Consider the following 23,576-nt stretch of genomic DNA (forward strand, 5'->3'; position numbering starts at 1 on the left):
CCGATTATCATGCTTTTGCCCTGTTAAAAAATAAAAAAAAATACAATGAGTTGAATCTAATCACACTTAACACTAGTTTATTTTTCATTGAAAAAAAGTGTGGGGGCTTGGAAAGTGTTTTACTTATTTCTTCCACGCGGTAAGATCACACCACAAATCTTAGGGCTGGTGTTCGATGGGCTTACAACCCCACCGGAATGGGGTAGCCTGCCCAATTTGAATGGCAGCCCTTCCCCAATTACAGGGTTCCCTAGCTTAATTAACAGCATTAATCATATGATCTAAATGTTATCATTGTCGTATATTGATTTAAGGGAAAAGTGAGAAAAAAATTCGGGTAAATATCAGCCCCTAAGATTTTTTTTTTTTTTTTTTTAATATATATAAGCTAAATGATTAAAAAAAAAAACTTCAAACCACTATTTAATTACAATTTTAGTTACAAGAACATTTTTAAGATATATAATTTCAAAAATACCATTTATCTTCCAATAATATCCTTATATATAAGAAGAAAAAAAACAAGGAACACTTTAATCATTTCAAATTTAATTATTTTTTTACTCTTTTTTCTTAAGGTTAATTTCAGTGACATCCCTTTAAGTTTGGCCAAATATTACATTAAAACACCTTTCAAAAATAATTATCACTCACAACCCAAATTACTTTTCCATCTCTAACACCGTTAAAAATATGTGAATGGTCATTTTTACCCTCATTTCTTTATTGTATTTTAATCCTAACATATTAGAAGCTTGAAAGGACTAAATTGTCCCTCTCTCTCTCTCCCGCTCTCACACACGGCTTTACCCATGAAAAGCAAATGATAACTAATTTGCAGCATCTCTCTCTATCATACATATACATGTATACACACACATATACATAGAAATGAAAAAGGCTAATAAGCATACTAATTGAAAATCTCTTCTATTCCTATATACAACACCATAGCACTCAATCATATCATATATTTATATATAATATAGATTGTAAAGGAAACAGTAGTGTAGAAACTTGAGTGAGAAGATGATTATCATTTCAGGAGTTTTGGGTATGATCTCCGCCATTAAAGGGGTGACATGTACTAAACGTGTGAGGGGTGGAGAGGAAAATATAGTGAGGCGGTGGTGGCCGTGGCAGCGAAGGGACCTGGCAAGAAAGCTTGAAACGGAGGCAACTTTTCTGGACAATGCCATTGGGTGTTTTCTCTCACTAGTCTTGGTTAGAGAGACATTTTTAGTTGGATGCACTTGAAGTGGGTTTTCAATCAGGTTTTGAATAAAAATTGACACAGTATTCGCCGGTACTCTTAACTATGAGGTGGCCACATAATTGGACCTTGGAGTACACAGAAACTGTATGCAACCTTCATTTAGTTTAATTCAATAAATTACTTATTTTCATTTTATTTTTTAATTACTATGGTAAGTAATTTTCATATAAAGTCTCACATAGTTCTGCCACCATTTTCCATATATATGTGTATAATTGAAGGGAAAATGCATGGGTATTTTTGTCTTTTAATTAATTCTTTATGTTAAAGAGAATTTTGACAAAGTCAATGGGTAACAATGTCTTTTTATATGTAAAAAATAATGTCACAATTAAAAAGTAACTTTTGGGGTGTGAATAAAAAATGAACCAAACGTTTATAATGTGAGTGATAACTATTTTCGAAAGTTGTTTCAATGTAATATTTAGTCAAATCTGAGAGGATATCGCTAAAATTAACCCTTTTTTAATTCAAATATAGAGACACTTTAATCTTTTCGGCATTCAAACCATTGTTTGCTCAAAAATTGAATGTTATGAATTTTTTACAATGTAAAAGGGGTTATACATTTTATATTAGGGGTGCACGTGGTTCAATTTGGTCCGATTTTGAGGATTTTTGGAACCAAACCGCTCTCTACAATTCCAAAAAATCTGAAACCGAACCTAACCATTTGAGCCATAGAACCAAATTAGCCCAAACTGTGAAAAAAAGGTTTGGTTCGGTTTCACAATTCTAGTTAAATTTTATTTCCCTTTTTTTCCCCCTTGAATAGTATATACAACAAAAATATTAATAAAAGTATTCACATTCCTGAATCCAAGACTTGAATAGAGAGAAAAAGAGGGGAGAGTTGGTGAAATAGACCCAAATGCTAACCCCTAGAATCTTATTGAAACTGAGAATGATGACAAATCCATGGTTGAAAACTAAGAAACTTGATTCGTTGTGGTTGTTGGTTATGCTTTGAGGCGCAAACACGCCGTGAGACTTAGAGATCTGTGAACTGAAAGTGAGAGAGAATGGGGAGAATGTGAGAAAGAGGATGTCATCGATGGCAGCGATAATAAAAGATCAACGGCAATGACCGAACTTCGAAGGTTGCTTGAGACTTGAGAGAGATTGATCAACAACTGGATCCCGTGGCGATGAGAACTTCGAAGTGAATGAGGCAACGTGAACAAAAAGAAACAAACAATGAGATAGTAGATGAATGTTGGCACGCACCCATAAATCAAAACATTGGGAGAAGCAAAAACAAATTAAAAAATCAAATAATGATGAATGCTAGCTCCCGTTTGATCGTTGTGTCGAAATTCTTTCCAAAGTTAATGGTATATAGATATAGTATATATATGTGTATATAACATATATTTGTATGCATATTATAACGATTCGATCTGGCCGGTCCTACAAGACCCTAATCTGGGACCAAACCAAAAATCCATAATTCCATTATTTCAAAACCGTGATCAAACCGTCCCATTCAGTCCGGCCCAGTTTTATTTTTCGAGTTGATTTTTTTGCACACCCCTACTCTAGATACATACCATAGGAGTGTTTTTCACTCTGGACCCTTTGCTTAATTCATTATTATCATTAAGTGAAAAAAAAATTCCACTATTCACCCTTGTAGTTGCTGCATTACAATATGTGCTCGAAATAAGAAAAAAGATAAGATTGTGTATATCCAAACTTTTTAAAATTTTGCAAGCACAGAAGTCTCCATACACTTAATTAGTTATTTTTTATACGAATTAGTCATCTTTTTATACATGAAGGAGATCAATTGGATAATTTAGGATATATACTCCAAACAACCGGAATGACCAAATGTAGGAGGCCATGCGGAAGCAAAGAGACTCAATTCAAAAGGTCTAACCCTCTTGGGTTGATGGATTTACTAATCGAATCATATATTAATTGAGGACAACTTTTCAACAAGGAATGAGGAAATGTTTTTGGTTCTCCAAAATGAAGAAATGAAATAGACATTTAATATACATTAGACCAAATATTATTTAATTTTAAAGTTGAATAATGAAATGTAACTTATATATATATATATATATATATACTCCGTAGGAATATAATGAAGAATTGAAAGTCAAGATATGCTAAAAAGTAAAAAGTGAACATTTTTGTTAGAGAAAAATGCCAAAACATGATACAATAGTTGAAAAATGGCTTTCATTGATTTGAGTTTTTTCCAAATCTACTAAAAGTGCCCTCCCTCTCTCTCCCTATAGAAAATTAAGAATACCGTGAAATGCATCTTCAAAACAAAAGTTCCATGGTCTTTGTTTATAAAATATTTATGAAAAATCACAAACTAAAAAACCTTTAAAATCACACAGCCCCTCAATAAACAGAGGATATAGAATGGAGAATACATCACAAGAAGATAGATACCACAATTTCAAGCAGTTTACCACAATCAACTATATATATGACTAAATTACATCTAATAGATCAAATGTGATACTTTCCCAATGAGTTTGCATTCATATGCCATATGGATAATAAAGTTATGGGCACCAAATAAAAAAAGCACATAAAAAGAATGAAAGCATTGGGAGACAAACAAACTAACCTTTTATCACATGATCTCATACTCCAATATGCCTCCTCAAGCTTGTCAGACCTGGTTTTTACCATTACACTAAACAATAACATTTTTTAGAAATAATATATAACACACACACACACACCATAGATATAGCTGCAAGAGGTTGCATAAGGTGGGTTCTTTAGGGTTTCATTAGTCATGTTATCTTTCACACACTTTGCTTTTATAGGCCTAGGACTTGACAATTTATTCCCACTTTTGTCACCATCCATGCCCTTTGTACTCCAACTTTCTTCTTTTACCCCTCTCAATTCATTTGGGGTAAATTTCATGGGAAATTCCTTGATTTTGTCACCTGACACCCCATTCCTATACCAGATCTACATAGCCTAATTTAATAAAGTAAAATATAAAAAAACAATAAATAAATAAATAACAATCAATGACAAATAATAAGCGAGAGAGCCATTTTCCTCTTGGAATTGAAGTTATTCTCCAGCATGATTTATTGTCCTGTATACATTATTCATTCCAAGTCTCATTCACGGTACATTACAAATAAGATAAGTTACTGAACAAAAACATTGAAAAAGTAAAAACATTGAAACAAATCCTCCCTAGGATTCGTAATCTATGTCCTGTACACAAAATGACATGGTCTTTTCGATGCCAACTAAGTTCCTTTGACATGCTTATTAAGTTCATGCAGAAAAGATAAAACTCAAATCTCAACCTGCAGGCCATTAGCAAACAAAGTAAGGCCTGGGGATCATCGGCTTGTACTGTTCGACGAAGCTTCACTATCCAGCTATACCTTTTTTTACTGACTTCTCTGTCCTTAAAATTCTCTTCACTCCTGGTGTCGGTTATATTCAAAGTTTTTTGTTTCGATTCGGCACAAAGTGATGTTTACGTTATTTTTTAGTTGAATTAGCAAGTCAGTATATATGAGGAGCATACGTTAGACAATCTATAAAAAAACATAGGAGAATCTAACTCTTTACTTTGAAAAACCAACTCAATAAACAAGGTGTTTTTAGCAGCAAAAGGTATCAACAAACAGGTCAGGCCTGCTCTATTCCTATGAATGGGTATATCCTTTTTATGTACTTCTTCAAGAGTTTCATTTCAAACAAGAGGTGGCAACTGGCAAGCAACAATTTTTGTTTTTATTTATTATCTCTTTTCAGATTTAGCAATTCTCATTTAAAAAAAAAAAAACAAAGAGTACGCGTATTCACACACCTTCATTAACATCATAAACAATATATTCTGTACTAATTGTCGAAATCAATATTCATCTAAATTAAATCTTTTGCAAATCAACCAGCAAATATTGAGTTACTTTCTTAAAATCTTCAGATGTTTATTCAACATAACTAGAAGAACTCAATTCTTTAACAACAGAGAGAATAAATTTTGTAACTCAAGAACAGATATCTAAGAAAATTATTGCAGAAAATTTGGAAAGAAAGAAAAACGAACCACATGTCCAAATGAGGGAAGGGGCAGCAAATTCCAGGTTGTTACTTTGGCTTTATTATGTTTATGCACTTGACGACACACATGGACCTCCACGAACCTTAGGTCGGACATAACTATGCCACGGCAGAGATGGAGTTAAGAAGAGCATCTTTACATTCCCTACTCACCAATTTTCTAATAGGCTATTGTACTAGTTCATAATGAACACATACTTAATCACTGACACTGACCTGTGTCTCTTGTTTAATTTGTAATTTTGATCAATGCATGTTGATCAAAAGATTCGAATCATGCAATACATCAGAATGGTATTGAATAATCAAACTCATCTCAATTTTTTGTCAGAGTTCAACCATTATCAAAGGCCAATAGTTCAATAAAGATGGATTCATACTTTCGTATTGCAAATTCCCTTTTTCTTACTGTGGGTTGATATGATTATTAATGTGAATATATAAAAGAGTTTTTGTTAAATTTTCTATTTATGCACGTTTTTTAGGGACAAAACACGACGTAACACAATTGTGACAATGATAATAAACTCAACTACTATGCCACGATATGCACAATGTATCAAAACATGCAAAAAAAGCTCACAATTCGGAACAGTGGTACCGATGTGCACCATATTATTATTTATAGCCTAAAATAATATACAAGTCTCATGCGACAGAGATGAGGGGAGAGGAAATACAATTCCAACAACCATAGCCAAAACATAGGTCACTTTCCTCATCCATTTCTTTAAACCTCTACGTAAATCATCTGCTTCTTTGCTGTATATTGTCTTGAATAATGTCCACACGTGCATGCAATCAACCCTTTATAATGCCTTAACACTGTGCTCGCAATATCACAACTGCTGAAGTTGGTAATAACGTTGATTAGTGAAACTCATAGAATCCTCATCAGACAAGAAGGAAGGAGCCAGCTTTCCTTCATGGAGACAGAATCCAATTCCAGTTTCCAGTTCCCTCCTGGTTTCAGGTTCCACCCTTCTGACGAAGAGCTCATCGTTCATTACTTGCTAAACAAAGTGAAATCACGCCAATTGCCAGCATCCGTTATCACTGAAATAGAACTATATAACTATAATCCATGGGATCTACCCAGTTTGTTCTCCACCATCTATTCTCTTATTTCTCTGTTCTCCACCATCTGTTCTTCTAGTTCATTCGTCTACGTTTAGATATTAAAGCTAATACTTTCTTTTCGTTTATTTTTGTTTTTCAAATTTACAGAGAAGGCTTTGTTTGGAGAAGAAGAATGGTATTTCTTTAGCCCGAGAGACAGGAAGTACCCTAATGGAGCAAGGCCTAAGAGATCAGCAGCTTCAGGATATTGGAAAGCTACTGGGACAGACAAGCCCATTCTTACTTCTTCTGGATCAAAAAGAATTGGGGTCAAGAAAGCTCTAGTCTTTTATACAGGAAGGCCTCCAAAAGGAATGAAGACAGATTGGATAATGAATGAGTACAGATTGCCCGAGACAATGAATCGACCATCAAAGTTAAAAGCATCCATGAGAGTCAGTGTTTATCAGTTATTACCAATGATTTATTCCTGTCACACTAGGATTGAATATATTGTCTAGTCCTTATTTATATACCATAAAAGTTGAAATAACTCGAAGACAGAAGATGATTCATCATCTAGACCTAGTTATTATATAAAAAATATGTCACAAAGGTGTACAACTTTCAACAGAGTCATTTTAGTTGAATAAGTTAATTTACATATCAGAAAAGTTGAAATAACTCGAGGACAGAAGATGATTCATCACCCAGACCTAGATAAATCGAAAATATGTCACAAAGGTGTACAACAACAATAAGCAATTTCCAATTTCTCTTTTGCCCTCATAGGTATCTATAAGACTAATTCTTTTATTTAAGGTCTATAATTTATTTTTTCCACTCAATTTTGAAAAAATCTATTCATCATCAATGCTAGATCTAAAATGCTAGATCTAAAAGCTGCACTGGTCTTGGATGTGATGAGTCACTTTTCACCATATACTTGTTACTTTGAGAATTGAGGTTAATATTTTCAGGCTGATCTCTTCACAACCCATTGGAGCCTAAGAAAACAACACAACCCCTATTATCTGCCGCATATTCAATAGTATCCCATTCATGGGATAATGATTTTTGAGTGTTTTGTGAGTGGCTAATTGGTGCAATGGTAAAAACTCAGATTGACAACAGTGAAAACGTAGGGTCGAGTATGAGAGTAGTCACTTTGTGCAAAATAATGTCAAAACTTAGGTGTACCTCCAATCTTTCTCTTCTAGCACCCCATTTAGGTGGGACCATTATTAGGGTAAACGTTAAGATATTTCGAAGGCACACACCAATATATCTCAATTCTCTCACTGCTAGAGGCATGAAACATCTTTAATAGAAAGACTCGATAAATTCTCTGAGTTTCAATGGTTGGTGAAGTAGCATCACCAGTGGGGTTCAATTAGCATTTTATATGCCTAAGAAGTTCTTTGAATTAGGTGGGTAACTCATCAGGACTAACTTAATGGCAGTGATTAGCATTTTCTTAATTGAATGACCTCAAGCATGCTCCAAATAATAATCTTCTTCTTTCACCATCAATTAGGACTAACTTAATGGTAATGATTAGAATTAGTACATTGATAACATTGTGTAATAAACACAAAGCAATAATGTTCACTGTTATACATCTAAATAGAATAAACCAAACTGACTCGTGGAAAGATTTGCCTCTTTTGTCACAGTTGGATGATTGGGTATTATGTCGGGTTCGACAAAAAGGCAACATGTCAAAGAACACATGGGAAGTTGGAAGCCCCAGAAAGGAACCGGTGGGGTGCTTGTCCAAGATTCAGGAGCTCCCTTCCCCACAAAAAGAGCCTTATCCAGATGTTATAACAGATTATTTACTATACAAAGATTGCCATCCATTACCTTACATGCTTGACAGTCAAACTCTTCCTCCTATGGAGACCATTTCAAGTCCAAGTTTTCAATACAACAACGAGGGCAACAATTGTGGTTCAAGCTACCAAGACAACTTTTTCAGCCCATCCAAGGCAAAGCTCGCCAACGAGGTAAGAGGCTACCAGAATGTCCTTCCATCTACGAAGATGGTAAGCAATGACAACAAAAATGAGGATCTTCTACCAGGCAATACACTACCCACCAAGAATACAAACTTATACAGTCACAGTCCGTCTCAAGGAGACATCTTCAACCCTAATCCATCGGACGCCATCATTACATTACAGGAGCTTAATCAGTCTTTCTTCACCGAAAGATTTCTACAGCAATAGAGCAACCTTCCACATAAGGACACGGTTTCTAATTAAGTCGAGCAGACAGGAGGTTGAAGAAGGATGGCATACATCACTTACTGTAAATAAAATGCACATGGACAATATTTTATATGCCACCATGGTATTAGTAGTAAATATTACTGAATCATGTGCCTGTAATATATATGCATGGTTTACGATTGCCTAATGTAAAGTTTGAACTTTATTTGAGTATCTGCATATTTTATGTTCTCAATTTGCAAAATTGATAATATGAATACTGTCAATGTCCTGAGACATTCAGTTTAGAACTCAATATATTTCGAACTAGAAAGAAAAAGGAAAAAGAATATCCAAGTGAAAGTCGATGGATTTTTTTTTGCAAAAATATTTCTTCTTTTAGTGCTACCTATACTCTATTCTGTTTCCTAGGTTGTATGTTAAATAGGCGACCAGGTGGTTTAGTTATTTACTTTTTGTTCTGCCCTGTTTTCAGAGACCAGAACAAGGCAACAAGTATAAGAGATCATTTCTTCCAGATTGAACCCTTTCTAATACTCCAAACAATTGTAGCATTTCTCGCCACTTTTCTTCTACTTTAACATACTTTTTCTGAGGGTCTCACAATTACTCTCATTGCTTTGTTTTTTTCGCAGGGTAAAATTTTTCTATTTCGCATTAACATTGAGAATTTCAACTCAATTTTTTTTTAAGAGAGTCCTAAATTGATGAATTTTTGTGAAGAATTATGTTCAGTGTCTGGAAGCTATTTTCAAAAAGTTTTATTTATTGTCTTTAATTGATTAGTGATACATTTGCTCTCAAAATGATTTATGTAACAACTTTCGTGAATTCTGAAAACCTTGGAGATCTTTAAATCCTCATCACTGCATGCAACTCCAGGACCAAACTGGATTGATAGACTAGTCCATGAACTAGAACCGCTTTTAAGCTTCTCTTTAAAACTCGCTCGTGTGGTTATTGTATTTCGATCGGTTTAAAAATAGAGTGCCGTTTTTTTCCATTCAGCCAAGTTTGTGTGAAAGTTGGTGCATCAGTGTGAGCATTCATGTCGTTAGCTGTGTTTCAACCAAGTTTGCATGCATGTTGTCCTTTTTCACACCATTCCTAGTTTCAACCACGATTGAATGTTCTGAGTTGCCATTCTCTTGGGACAGGCCGTCCTTTAGGGTGCGTTTGGCCCCTTTTTTTTGGATGTATCATTTATCTTGCTTATAGTACGTGACATCTCTATAGTTTATTTGTGTGCCCCCTGGTGTGTTTGAGATTCATTGCCTATTCTTAGTTTTTTTGGTAATTGATGTTCTGACGCTTATCTTAAAAATAATAATAATAAAATATAAAATAAACATCCTAACTGTAAGCCTTTGTACTACATAAACCATAAAGCCGGCAAACTCAACCTTAAGCTTCAGCCTCTAATATACTAATATTCAATAAGCATTGAACGAGTATCTAATAAGCATTGAAATCATTTTAAGATCCTAATACCAACGGTTGAAAACGTTTGCTCACCTCTCGAGTGATTGCCACATTCCCCTCCTCGAGAAAAATGATTTTTTTTGTATAATCTATGGCGGAGGGGCATATAAGCTAGTGACCAAATGGCTCAATGCATAATTCTACAAGACCTCTATATGAATTTATGGTTTCATAAATATTGTTTTGGAGAAGACAATAATACAGTGAATATGAGAACATCCATTGTCGATGTTCCCCAGCCCGCCATTCCTTCATAAGGAATGGAGTAAGCACCTAAGTCACACAATTTGTCTAAAAGGGGCCTGCTCTCACGGTCCATGCGCGTTCTCGCTCTCACGCTCCGTACATGTTCTCGCTCTCATGCTCTGTGCACGCTTTCCCGCTCCCACTACCACTGTACATAACTTAGAATTTACCAATTTCGTGCTCTCCTCTTGCACTCGCTCTCGCTCCAGCTCCCACTTTGTGTGACTTAGTTAAAGACCAACTTATTCCATGTATGGTTATATAGAGTCTGATTAAGTTTCTGTATATGTGTTATAGTCTATCCCCCATGGGAGACTTGGGGGGTGACACCTAACTATTGTATCCTATCTTCTATTAGGCTAATCCTTTATGTGGTTTTTTTTTCTATATGTTTTGAAGGCCTATTCACATAAACCCTAAATAGGGGGATAGCCTAAGTTCTAAACTTCTTATAACTCTTGTTTTAAAGGCTTTTACAGTTTTTATAGGATTTCTTCCTCCTTTATCCTATAGATACCATCATAACCTAATACCCCTGCAGCCCTGCCCTATGGAACACTTACAGCATGGCTTGAGTGAGGGTTGCCTTCTTCTCTGACTCACCTCCAGGGTTCTTCATCGTCCGGCTCTTTGTAAACAATGATAGGATCAGCAATTTCATCCTCAGAATAGAATTTCATGAGCTAGTTCAATAGAATTTCACTATCATTCACATTAATTTCAGCAGACTTACCAAAAAAAAAAAAAATCAGCAGGCAAGAAAGATGCGGAAGCTATCATTAACATAAGTTGGCAGCAATGGGACATTGGAAATACTAGACCATACTAAAGTAAAGAGCCATTCAGAAAGTAACTAATTGCTTTTGGCGAAGCTTTTAGAAGGTCAACCAATAAATAGAGAGGTCTATATAGAAGTAATGAGTGATAGCAGAATTTAGAGAGGCTGAAGCAGGAGGTTATAGGATGGAGCCGAGCCTACACGATAAGCGGCCAAAGGGAGTGAGAGCAAGCAGAGCCTCTAGCTGAGAATCAAATCAAATCTCACACCTTACCACATCATTAAAAAAATAAACTAGTTCATTCATGATCATTCTCATATAACGAGTTCAAGGCCAGCATGACTTTGCTACAAAAGCATGTAGAAGAATTAGTTACAAGAAAATTTAGATTTTCAAACAGAAGAAGAAAAAATAGATAGGCCTAGTTTGTTGTAAATTAGGGTTTTGTTAGGCTCAAACTTGCCACAAAAGGAGGATGAATGGTGCGACGAATTCATATTAGTAATGAGTTGCAAAGCATAGCTCTAGGTTAGGGATGGCAAAATTTGACATAACCGTCAACATGACTTGAACCCAACACAAAATTAGTGATCATTTAGTCTTTCTTTATTTGTGTTTGTGTCATCATCATGTCAACCCAAAAAAATATCCTGTGTAATAGGTAATATATTTAAAGTAGAAAGGTATTATAGTAAAACCTGCAGTTAATTGGGTGATTTATTGAGATAAAATAAAATAAAATTATTCTATATAACTTTTTAACTCAATAATTTATTTTATTTTGTTTATATTTGCATTTTATAATTAAGAAAAATAGATTGCTAAACGGATCGTATCGTGTTACATGATATATATATATATGACCTATTTATTATATAGGTTAGTCTTATTACCTGTATAATAAAAAGACAGTATTTTTTGTCAATGGTGTTTGATCCGTTTAAAAAATGGATCAAATTCGGGTTGACAGATTAACAAAGTACTCTTATAGTCTTATTTTGACATAACACTACCCATTAACACGAATTGCCAACCCCACTAGTGTTGAGAAGATAGATAGGTTCTTAAGTTAAGAGGCTCATACTTGCACATTCATTCTCCTCACGATTAAAGAAACTTTTCTTTTTCTTTTTTTTTTATAAGTCTCACGATTAAAGAAACTTAAAGGAGGCAATCTACATGATATCACAGTAAACAAATTTATCATGAAATAAATACAATTGAAAGCAATAATATTTTTTATTAGAAGAAAAGTTGTACAATCTGTCCATATACCAGTAACACCTGCTGACCCAGAATGAGGTAGTGCTGATATAGTCTCAGGCAATCAATCCTATAATCTAAAAGGCCATTATGCAGTAAGCTCCCATTTAATTAAAAACGTTGGGAAGGGCGGACGGGGTACAGACCTAAACTTCGGTATTATTTGCACAAACTGGCTGTCCTCCCACTTGAACCTTCATTTTCATGTTTGACAGTCCCAGATCTTACCAATGCCATTATGACTACAAAAGATAATAATTTTATGAGAGCAATACAGAAAAAAATTAATTGAAGACATTGAAAGAAACATGCAGAAAGCACTAAATCAAATTGGAGAATGCTATACCGGACAGCAGGAATATCAATCCAGAAGTATGAGAAACGTTTTAGGATAATTTACTTCAGTATACTGCATCAAATGAAGAAAAGTTCTGTCAAAATAATCTCTCAGAGAATATACTTTTGAAGAAAGAAAAAAACAACTGGAACAAAAATTGTATTAGCTGGTTTGTCAAAAGGAATAAGAGCAGCCATGATAGTATGAGACGATATTTAAAATATTATACAGAGTAGGAAAGCTACACAGAGAGCACCATCAGGTCCATGAAGAAAATAGACATGATAGAAAGAAATAAGAAATATGAAGCGAGAAGAACAAGACACAATTTAACATGGCTCAAACTATGCCGTGCATGACGGTGCATCCACAACCTTACCAACATCTTCTTATTGAGTTCTATCTTGATTGTGTTTATGTTGCACCACGCTACTTATAGGATGTGATATAAGATTTGTTAAACGTGATGTTTGAATATCTAATGGATGATATCATGGAATCAGTCTCATGAATCAATCATGTACTTTGAACCAAGGTCTAGGAATCCCATGAATTGCTCCATCATGTTATTCTTTAATACTCCCCTTCAGTTGGGTATTGGATGTTCATCAAGTGTCCAAATTGCTTGCAATTAAACTACAATATTGTAATTTAACTATCAAAGAGATACTAGTTTAAATAAAAATGAATTCTATCCAACACAGGCAAGAAGCAGCAAGATCTAAAAAAGAAAGAAGACCTGATGGTGAAACTCTCCCATGAGCAAATGCTTCCTTGAACGCTAATCATGATTTTGGGTGCTATTACCTAACCAGGCTAACCGATTAATGAGTCTAATGTTCCAGTTGCTATGAAGGATGGAAAGGTAGATGGAATAGAAGGTAGAATGGATGGAAACCCCCTCCCTGTTTTATTTGGCTGAGTAGAAAGGATATGAAGAGTGAAAAGACGGAGATATTGCGTGATTGAAACATTATATACTTCAAGAATTGAAAAGAAAAAAGGAAAAATTTAAAGCAAATGAGTGGGAAAACGAAAAGCAAAAGCTCTGCTAATATTGTATGATGGGAAGGAGCCTTTTATTTTTTGAAAAAGAAAAGCACACCTAAAATGAAATAGGAAAAAAGAAGAAGAAGGTAGTAGCCATCTTATGCATGATGCCTTCATCTTTCTGTAATTTGAGGAGGAGAGACATCCCTTTGGCTGCTATATGCCACGAGATGTTGTTCAACACTTATTCTACGAGCGTGATTTTGCAAAACAGATTTGGAGTGGCTTTTTGAAAGCTACAGTTGGAATGGTTTGCATCAGATCAATTTCTTCAGTGAACTGGTTTACTGGTTTTTGAACTTCTTTTCTATCTCAAGGGGTAAGACAAGGTTGATAAAGGGAGTTTTTAATGGTGCTACCTAACAAATTTGGAAGGAGAGAAATTTAAGACTGCATGAAGACAAGAGGAGAGAAGCAAAAGCAGTGGCTAGGCAGATTATCTCTGATCATCTCCACTTCCTTTCTTTTGGGGTGGCAGACTTGCATTAGCAAAAGCAGTGGCTAGGCAGATTATCTCTGATTGTCTCCACTTCCTTTCTTTTGGGGTGACAGACTTGCATTGTATTTTCTGATCTACTTTCTCTTTTAGCTGTCCTAGCTGTTTAGGATGGCTGTGTTTTATTTCTATGGACTCATATCCTCATTCCTCTGTTCTTTCTGTACCCAGGTATTCTATTAGCTACATCCTCTTGCAGCTCTTGCTGAATTCTATCTCAGTTTTGTTGACAATGCTCCGACTAGTTACAGGGAGTCAAATGCAATATGTGTTAAACATGATGCTTTAATATCTAATTGACAAAGGGTATCACGGAATTAACCCCATGAATCATTCATCCTGTATACGCTCTAATAAGACCATGTCCCAGTCTCCAGAATAAATTGGCAGCCCTCAAGCTTTTCTACAATAAGCAAGATTTTATCCTGTTTACATGACAGATGGTGATATAGATGTTGGGACTTTGGAGAAAATTTTAATGACTTTCTGGTAGCCAATAATCAGGTAAAGTCTCTTTTACACTTTGGTGGCTTGATTTTATTAGTGTCTTGTAAAGGTTTAACAACAAAGATTTTTTTCTATATTCTTTTATGTAAGTAGCAAATAATCTTATATAATTCATTAACTTTTGCTACTTATTTATTACTTAGTGTTTTGTAATTTAAAAATTTAGAAATTTGTTAAAACTTAAAATTAATATCATTTTAAACATTATTGAGAGCCGTAACATGGCTTAAAATTTTTTCTCCCAGATTTTTTTCTTATTAAAACCTAGAAGTCATATCAAAGCATTTATTTTCTGTCAAATTCATTCGGCAGAATTTAACTAAGCTCTGTATGTGAAAAAAGTGTCAAAATCATGTTAGGTTGTATATTCGCCAAAATTCAAATAATTAACTAGGTTGCAAATAAAACATCAATATACTTTCTTATGAATTAAAAGTGTGATGTTTTGTTCTTTTTTAATACAAAAATTACCACAGATTTAGAGAATAACTGTTTTTTACTTTTTGCCAAAACTGTTTGCAGTACATTCAACCCCTTTCTCCTCCCCCCAACCCCGCAAAAAACTATTTCTGGGTCTGCCCTATATCTCATCAAAATTGGCTAGAGGATTAGGCTGGAAACTTCCTTGAGATTTGTGCAAAAGGAAAAATCAAACAACAAAATCATGGCATGGTTTGATCTGACAGCAACAGATGTAAGCTTAAGTATATATGGCAAGAACATTTCTTACTTATTAAAAACAAGAAGAAAAAAAATCCTATGAACATTTCTTGAAAGGAACTGTATCCGCATTACAAAAAGATATTCCTCCCACACTTCTGGAAACACATCAGAGAAGTCTGAACCCTTCCAAAGTTTATTAAAATCTCTGATATTATAAACATGACCAAGACAGATCAATCAGTAAAAGTAGCAATATAACTAATAAAGTATAGATTTGTTTTTTTTGGGTTTCATCTTTCAAGTTAAGCAAATGCTAATAATAAATAAGGACAGATTCATTAAGGTTAGTGGTATCATATATGCTAACTAGCATTTATGATAACATATGCATAGTCAAATCTATGCTATTATGGTAAGTCATACCATAAATCATGGTATCATATATGCTAACAGTTAGGAATTCATTCCATTTAATAAAAGATTATAGGTATAAAACTATATTTGTATATCATCATTCAATGACTAGAAAGATCTGATCAAGCTGGCGAGCACAAGAGGGCTAGAGATGTCTAGTTTTTTTATTTTTTATTTTTTTTTATTTTTTATTTTTTTTTGTTGGTGGACGGATTTCATCCATTTAACTTATTCCAATTATTATTATTATTATTTTTTTTTTATGTTTCTTAATTGTTTCATATAATCCCTATCAGATCAAGTAATAATGAGTTTATTATTGTTATTATTATTAATCTCATCATATCGTTTTTTTTTTTTTATTTTGTTGCTGTTATTTCCTCATAACTTGTGATCATAGATATGTATCCCCAAACACAATTATAGGCTAATAATGAGAAAGATAGGAAGCTTACTTGTATAAATATGATGCGATTCCCAGAATAATACACAACAGAATTATGTCGACACAAAAGTTTCGGCTGGATCTTATCTATAAAAAAATAAGAAATAAGAAATACTGAAACCAACCTACCTGATAGAAAAACCAAATAAAATCAGGTAGACAACCTTTATTAACCAATTACCTTATGAAGATTTTCCTTGATTCTAACATTAGTATTCTTAATGTCAGTTGTTGCCCTATCTACCTGGAAAGACACCACAAAATGGCATTACGCTATGAAACATGTTCGGCGTTTTCTTTAATGTGAAATGATAAAAGGAAGATAGGTGTGTAGCATGAAAAGGAGGGGTGGGTCAACAAGTTTCAAACCTTTGTATCGATTTCATCAAGCAATGGGACTTGCCTATCCAATTCCTGAACAAAATGCAATAAATGATCAAATACTATTTTCACGTGATAGCCCCCACATGAGAATATAGTACACACCAGAGCCAACCTCATTCATATCATGAGCTAAATCCTTCAGAGTGGACAAACCTTCTGATATTATGTCTAGGCCTTGATCCTGTGCATACTCAAAATAAATAATGAAAAAGCAAATTAGTGGGAAACAGATCTTCATTAAGAAATAAAGAATAAATTGTCAAATCAGGTGCATTATTTGCCTGTTTTAATTTCCGCATTTCATATTCTTCCCTAAATTGGCTTGATTCTTCAGTTTGTTGAAACAATTCGCTGTCAAAGCATCCATCTGTAATTGGTTACGAAGAAAGAGGAAAAACAGTATAAGAACGTTCTCATTCGTGAAAATTATGAACCCAAGAAAGAGATTCACCAACAAAAGTCACCTGAGTCAAATTTGATTTTCTTATGAGAAGCTAAAGCTGCCCAGGGTGCAGTTTGTTTGCCTGCAACTGTGGTGCCATCTGGTATAGCTTGAATTCTCTCAGGTAGTGCAAGAACCAGATCACTACGGGTAGCTAGTTCTTCTTTAGAAAGTCCTTTGACCTGTAAGCATATACCATTACATTTATAATTCAAGAACAACTTGCCATTGTCATGCCTTTACTTAAGAAGTCAAACTTTTAGAGGGGAGAAAAAAATTCAATTCAAGATTAGGAAGGGTCATTTTAGTTTAAATCATGCCATGACAGCCAAACAGATTCTCTTCAAATGATCATCACTGCAAGTTTGACAAGACACTCATGGATGTACTTGGTGCCCATATCCTTGATATGGGGTGCTACTCCCATCCATAGACTCCATAGTTTTTCTTTAGACTGTGCTGCGGCTGGGTGCCCTAAGAGTTTATCTTTCCTTGGGCCTTGCTCTAGAAAATTTCAATGTAAATGTTATGGTCGAATTGCCAGAAAGATCTGAGTTGATGCATTACATAGAGCGTAAGGAAAGTCACTAAAAAAAATTAATGAGAAGAAAGAAAGTTGGCCTACAGTGCAAGCATCCCGAAGTGTAAACTTTTACCCAAAAGCAAATTGTAGCTGCCAGAAGGACTAGTGCCCCACCTAAAGTTGACGATAATGAATACCACAATGAAGCGGAATGCTGTGGAAACTAGTTATGGAGTGTGGCACAATTTTCTGATTAAATTGCTAGATGGACCTATTTGGCCTACTATGTTAGACCTCTTCTATATATATATATATATATATATATATATATATATATATATATATATATTGAGTGAAGCAAACATGGTGTCAAACACAACACTTGAGTATAACTATGGATAATGTTTTCAGCATGCCTGATCAGACATTCACATAACAAGCACATCCAAATTCATGCTTATTATATAATTGTACATAAAACTCTATATTTTCAATGCCCATGTTTCCCCAAGTCACGCTTTCTTTTGTTTTATATGAGTCTTCTAATGATAGAATAATCAATAACTGGTATCACCAAGCTATATCTAACCAATATCTTCAATGCTTTTCAACAACACAAATGTCAAATTGAAGTGCGCGCAAATAGCCCAACTTGCTTATTTGAGTTCATGTGATTATGTCCATGTGTGTATACATATATACTCAAATAAAGAGTCTCTGATTAACGTGAATGCATTGCAAACTAAAATCATGTCCTCAGAGAATGACGGAAACGCTTTTAAATTAAATAAACCAAAAAAAAAAATGTTTACTCCACCTTCTTCAGCGCCAATTTCTGTAATTTAGGAACTTCTTCCAATAGCCGAGCCTTTGTTCGACGAATCTCTGCATTCATCGCAACCACATAGGCCCTACTCTTCTCCACGGACGCAATTTCCGATTTCTGCATATTTTAACAAATTCAAGACCACAAACAATAAATATATAAATATATACGCACACAAAAATGTGTAAAATGAGACAGAGATGAAATAATTCTGACGCGAATAGCAGCTTCGATTTCAGATTCGAAAGCCGAGTAGATGCGAGCAAAGGCGTCACTGGTGGAGGCATTGAGCTCTTGCTGCTTGTCGAAGTCGTACTTTTCGTATTTCTTGCAAATAGCATCAACTCGGTATAAAACGTCTATGACGCTCATTTTCTTTGATTCTTTCTTGTGGGAAGAAAATTTCCAGGAAAGTAGTTGCAGAGAGAAAGCTGACGATGAGAAGGACTTCTCTCTATATCTGCCATGGTTTATTTCTCTCTCTAGCTAGCAGAACGAGGCGTGGAGCGTTGAAGGCGGAGTCGGGGAGTGAGGACGAATTAATAGTAGTTCTCCTTTATAGAGTTTATGGTTTCGCTTTCTACAACCGATCTTAGACTTCTCATATTTAACAGGGTAAAGTGGAAAAAAAAAACCCTAAACCATGGGCCAATAACTAATCTAATCCCCTTAACTCAAAAAAAAAAAAAAAACAAAACAAAACAAATAAATAAATAAAATAATAAAAATAAAAAACAAAACTCTTGAACTATCTATTTGTTGCAATCAAGGACAACAGGCAAACTCCCTCACTGAAAATATTAAATGACATTAATACCCTCATACAGATGTAATTTTATTAAACTTTCTTAGGCCTAAATTGAACCCAATGATATAGCAGATTGTAATATAAAGAGCCAATAACAAATTGATACCTCAGCAAACACTTTATTAACTACCCTAGGTATAAGGACGTGAACCACCTCAGTTATATCTCATTCTCCCTTTGCACCGACTACAACTACTTTGGCTTGGAGACCACCAAGCTTCTGAAGCCAAGGATCCTAACTAAGAAGAAGGCAAAAACCATAAGCGTACTTGATTTTTGTTCTTGAATCGGTAAATATATGATTATTAATTGCTAAATATTGTGTTAATTCACGAAAAGTAGTTGCGATTTACTAATCTCAACTGTTATAGTGTTATAGGGTACGATTTTATGTCTCAAAAATGTTAGGGTTTAGTATTATAATTTGATTTTATTTTTCTTTTCTCAAGTGTTGTACTATTTTTTATTGAAGAATATTCGGGTTTAGGATTCTTGTTATTTTTGTTTTTTGTTTTTTTTTTTTTTTCATTTGTGAATTGGACGTGATAATGGTGCATGACTGTATAATTTTTGGTAGAAACATTTGGCTCAACATTGAACATTGTACCAATTTAAGGTTTATAGTACATGATTTATTATGTAAAGAATCTTGCTAACAATTTTTTTAAAAAAATTTAAAGTTCTGTTTTTTTGTGGACCGACAGAAAATGACTTGTGATATGTGCCCTATGTATAAAGATATGATCTTGTTGTTCTTTATTGCATCACTATTTGTGTTTTATATGTTATGTTCTGTCATTCAGTAGTGTAATACCCCTAATTTTAAAAGGATGGTCTCGGTATTTATTTTATGATTTTATTGCACTTTTAAATTTATTATTTGGTTATTTGTATAATTGTTTAAGTGACTAATTGAATTATTTGTTTTAATTGTTTATTAATTTAAATTGTATGCTTTATTTGACCATATTTGAATAAATTGATTAATTGAATAATATAATTAAATGTTTTAATTGTATTATCTGTTATGTGATGATGTGTATTTTAATTGGTAGAATTTAAAGGTTTATTTTATTTTAAATTTTATTTAAAGATGGGCTTGGATAGTATGGAGAAATTGGATAGGAGATTAAAAGGGTACAGTTAATGCCCATGGATGATTATACATATATATATATATATGGGAATATATGTGTATAAGGTTAATTACATTATTAATTATTAATAATTAATAATGGCTATAGTAGGATCACTTTTCAATATATACGTATTATATATAATTCTATGATTTTATATATATGTGTGAATCACAGGGTGTGGGATAGCTGACTTAGTTGTGTATTTATTTTAATTATATATTTTTCCTTCTCTTACAATATGTAGAATTAGGGTTTGTGTGTTTTTAAGCTTATATATTTAGCTTTGTTTGTCTGCCGAGGGATTTAAAAACCCTATTCATGTATAAAGAAGTCTGAGAGAAAACAGAGAGAGGAAAACTAGGGTTTGGCTACGACTAAGGCTGAATCAAGGAGAGAGTGGAGTGTTGTTCGTAGGTAGAACCAAGGGCAACAGAGGAGTTAAGAATAGTAGGAATTGCCGAAAAAGTTTAGGAAGACGAAGTTGCAAGGTTTCAAACTGAAACCTAAAGGGAAGGTTTATATCTAACTCCTTCCCTTTGACCTGTGTTCTTTACATGCCTAAAGCAATTCCAGGAGTAAATAAACGTAAAATTAATCTTTTATGCATGTTAGATTCTATTAAAACAGTATGTGTTTAAACAAATTAGTAATTGCTTGATTTTAAGTTTTCTTGCATGAGTACTTGTTTTGATTGGGTTGTTTAACACATAAAGGATTTGGATATTTAATTTGGACTGTCTGGAACTTAGAACAGAGGGTTAGGGACCTTAGCAAAAGTAATCGGATATTTTGAAAGTCGTCGGAGGCTAAGCAGAGGAGGAAACACAGGAGGAGAGCCGGCTCTCTTTTGAAGGGAGGCGGATCGCCTCTCAAAGAGGCGGCTCCCCATGGGGGGGGAACCGGCTCTACACACTAAGGAGGCAGCTCCCTTGAGGGGGGAGCCGGCTCCATGCTTGGTGGAGGCGGCTCCTTCCATGGGGGAGGCGGCTCCTCTCTTGGTTTATGGTTTTGACGAGTTTCTGGGCCACGGTGCTTGGATTTTGAAGTTCCAGGTTCAATTAGGAGCTATACTGGGGGTTTTCGGTGATGTCTAAGGTCATATTAAAACTCCAAAGGGCATGATAATGCATAATAAACCACATGAAATTAGTATAGGAACAATATGAAATTCTTAACTAAACTTGCATATTGGTTTTGGATGCGGATGATTTAAGTTGCTTACCTCTAAATTAGCAATTGGTTTATATATAATATAGTTTAAATCATGTCTCAGTGGCAAAAAAATAAGCATGTAAATTTATATATTTCTATTATGCTTATTAGGAATTAATTGATGTTTACATATTTTATTTGTATTATTAATTTTTGGATTTTGCGGAGTAGTATCAAATAAGCATGTTAATTTATATATTTTTTTATTATGCTTATTATGGATCAATTGATGTTTACATTTATTGTCTGTATTATCAATTGTTGAATTTGTGGATTATATGCACCGGTATGGGCGATGGCATATTAGGTATGGATTAGCTCAAAACGCTAAGTCCTACTTACTCTGGAATAAAAGAACGGATTAACTTTAAAAGTTAAGTCCTACTTATATGTATGACAGGTCAACAAATAGTTGAATGACGTTACTTTGGTTTTGAATGGATTTTAAATATATGATTATGGTACCGTGATATGAGATTGAGTCTCAAGATCATGGTTAGGGCGCGTATATTGCCTAAGATGGATAACTGGACATAGTAGACACCTGGTCCCCTGGTAGGTCTAGGTATACATGCCCACTTTATATGCGATTTGCATGTTACCTTCTATTCAGGTTGAGACAGGTTTATGATACAGTGAGCGTCCTATAGTGTGTACTTATACATATATGGACTAGTTAGCTATTGTTAAGTTGTCTAGAATGTACAAACGTATCGGGTCTCTGTTTGGATTGTAGTAGAATAGAACTTACTCATAGGCCTGACCCCCTATCATTTTTCAGGTGTTCGACAGTTCCAGGCCTAGAGTATGTTCGTGCTGAGCAGAGACAGCTACTCACTCTTCCGACTACGTAGGATTTCCCTTCATGGTTTAGCTTTGGATTTTATTTCAGTTGTTTACATTTCAGTTTGGGATTTTATTAGGGGTCTACCAGATAGATTCCCAAGTTGTTTAAATATTGGAGAATTTGGGATTATTGGATTTTAATTAGTTAATTTTAAGGATTTATATTTTAGAATTCTTTCAGCTTTTATTATTTATTTCTTAATTCTTTTGTAATCCTGCTTGTTTAAATATTAATTGTTTGGTATCCCTCGGATCTGTGCTCGGATTTGATCACCCATGGCTCTAGAATCGAGGGGTATCACAAGTGGGTCCTTTTTTTCTTTTTTTTTTCTTTTTTTTTACTCTTATTTAAATGTACCCTCTATTACACTTTTCAATTTTTTTTACTTATTATTGACATTTTTAAATCTCAACAACCTTTTTAGTTGTTTACTTTAATGTGTGATTAAAGTATTTCGTTAACTTTTTTATTTGTTTACTGTTAGGTCAAGTGTGATTAAAGTATGTGGGTTTATGTTATATAGATGCACTTTTACAGCATTGAATTCCATCACGGGGATATGTTCTCTAAAACACCCCCTATGTCATACATAGGAGAAGATTTCACTATGATTCTAACAGTTGACCCAGACATCATGTCATATGATGATATTCAGGAGATGGTAGATAACATGGGATATGGGGAGTTGGTTGAAGTGTTTTACAAAGTACCATTTTTTTAGGGTAGTCAAAGCTTTAGAGAGGTTAGGTGTGACTTAGATGTACTTAGGATGTTTTATGACTATGAAGCTGAGAGGGTAACAACCATCATCAAGTTGTATATTGTTGCACCTCTGTTGAATGTGCAAGGGGAAGAGATTCAGCTTCCAACAAATAGCTTAGACTCAAATAGGTCAAATAATGATACTTTTAAACAGATTTCAGATTATACTCCTAGTGATGAGTTAATCAGTTTATGTGCATCAGATGAGGAGGTTAGTGCTCCTAAGTACCCAGAGTATATTCCTTCAAGGGACTTGGATGTAAAAGAACTAGAATTAGAAATGAAATTTGGGACAGCTGAACACTTTAGATTGG

At 34.2% G+C, this 23,576-nt stretch overlaps 2 protein-coding genes across 3 annotated transcripts; one reads left to right on the forward strand and one right to left on the reverse strand.

The window, feature by feature from the left end:
• Positions 1-6,270: 6,270 nt before the first annotated feature.
• On the forward strand, positions 6,271-8,634 carry LOC132309520 (NAC domain-containing protein 1-like). Its single transcript, XM_059807823.1, has 3 exons — positions 6,271-6,442; positions 6,572-6,858; positions 8,080-8,634. The coding sequence occupies exons 1-3, from the start codon at positions 6,271-6,273 to the stop codon at positions 8,632-8,634; spliced, it is 1,014 nt and encodes a 337-aa protein (XP_059663806.1).
• A 3,313-nt stretch (positions 8,635-11,947) lies between these two features.
• LOC132306982 (syntaxin-71-like) lies at positions 11,948-19,255 on the reverse strand. 2 transcript variants are annotated; one of them, XM_059804611.1, is made up of 10 exons: positions 18,711-19,252; positions 18,486-18,611; positions 17,168-17,327; positions 16,985-17,070; positions 16,816-16,884; positions 16,689-16,733; positions 16,501-16,563; positions 16,330-16,406; positions 12,754-12,816; positions 11,948-12,649 (listed from the first exon to the last, which is right to left on the reverse strand). In XM_059804611.1, the coding sequence occupies exons 1-9, from the start codon at positions 18,864-18,866 to the stop codon at positions 12,804-12,806; spliced, it is 795 nt and encodes a 264-aa protein (XP_059660594.1). In that variant the 5' UTR covers positions 18,867-19,252; the 3' UTR covers positions 11,948-12,649; positions 12,754-12,803. The 2 variants fall into 2 exon arrangements, with proteins under 2 accessions (XP_059660594.1, XP_059660595.1); XM_059804612.1 differs by lacking the exons at positions 11,948-12,649; positions 12,754-12,816 and having other exon boundaries at positions 16,217-16,406; positions 18,711-19,255.
• Positions 19,256-23,576: the final 4,321 nt, after the last annotated feature.

This window comes from Cornus florida, unplaced genomic scaffold (genome assembly GCF_030987335.1).
Source record: "Cornus florida cultivar Cherokee Brave unplaced genomic scaffold, ASM3098733v1 CherokeeBrave_3.0.0_Hap2_Chr05, whole genome shotgun sequence".
NCBI classification, from domain to species: Eukaryota; Viridiplantae; Streptophyta; class Magnoliopsida; order Cornales; family Cornaceae; genus Cornus; species Cornus florida.

Excerpts from the sequence above, each read along its gene's own strand:
- LOC132306982 (XM_059804611.1), bottom strand. The coding sequence starts at position 18,866 with ATGAGCGTCATAGACGTTTTATACCGAGTTGATGCTATTTGCAAGAAA. Across the intron at positions 17,071-17,167 it reads GAAAATCAAATTTGACTCAG|ATGGATGCTTTGACAGCGAA; the intron begins GTGACTTTTGTT and ends AACCAATTACAG. Across the intron at positions 16,564-16,688 it reads TTGATGAAATCGATACAAAG|GTAGATAGGGCAACAACTGA; the intron begins GTTTGAAACTTG and ends GTGTCTTTCCAG.
- LOC132309520 (XM_059807823.1), top strand. The coding sequence starts at position 6,271 with ATGGAGACAGAATCCAATTCCAGTTTCCAGTTCCCTCCTGGTTTCAGG. Across the intron at positions 6,443-6,571 it reads TAATCCATGGGATCTACCCA|AGAAGGCTTTGTTTGGAGAA; the intron begins GTTTGTTCTCCA and ends TCAAATTTACAG. Across the intron at positions 6,859-8,079 it reads AGTTAAAAGCATCCATGAGA|TTGGATGATTGGGTATTATG; the intron begins GTCAGTGTTTAT and ends CTTTTGTCACAG.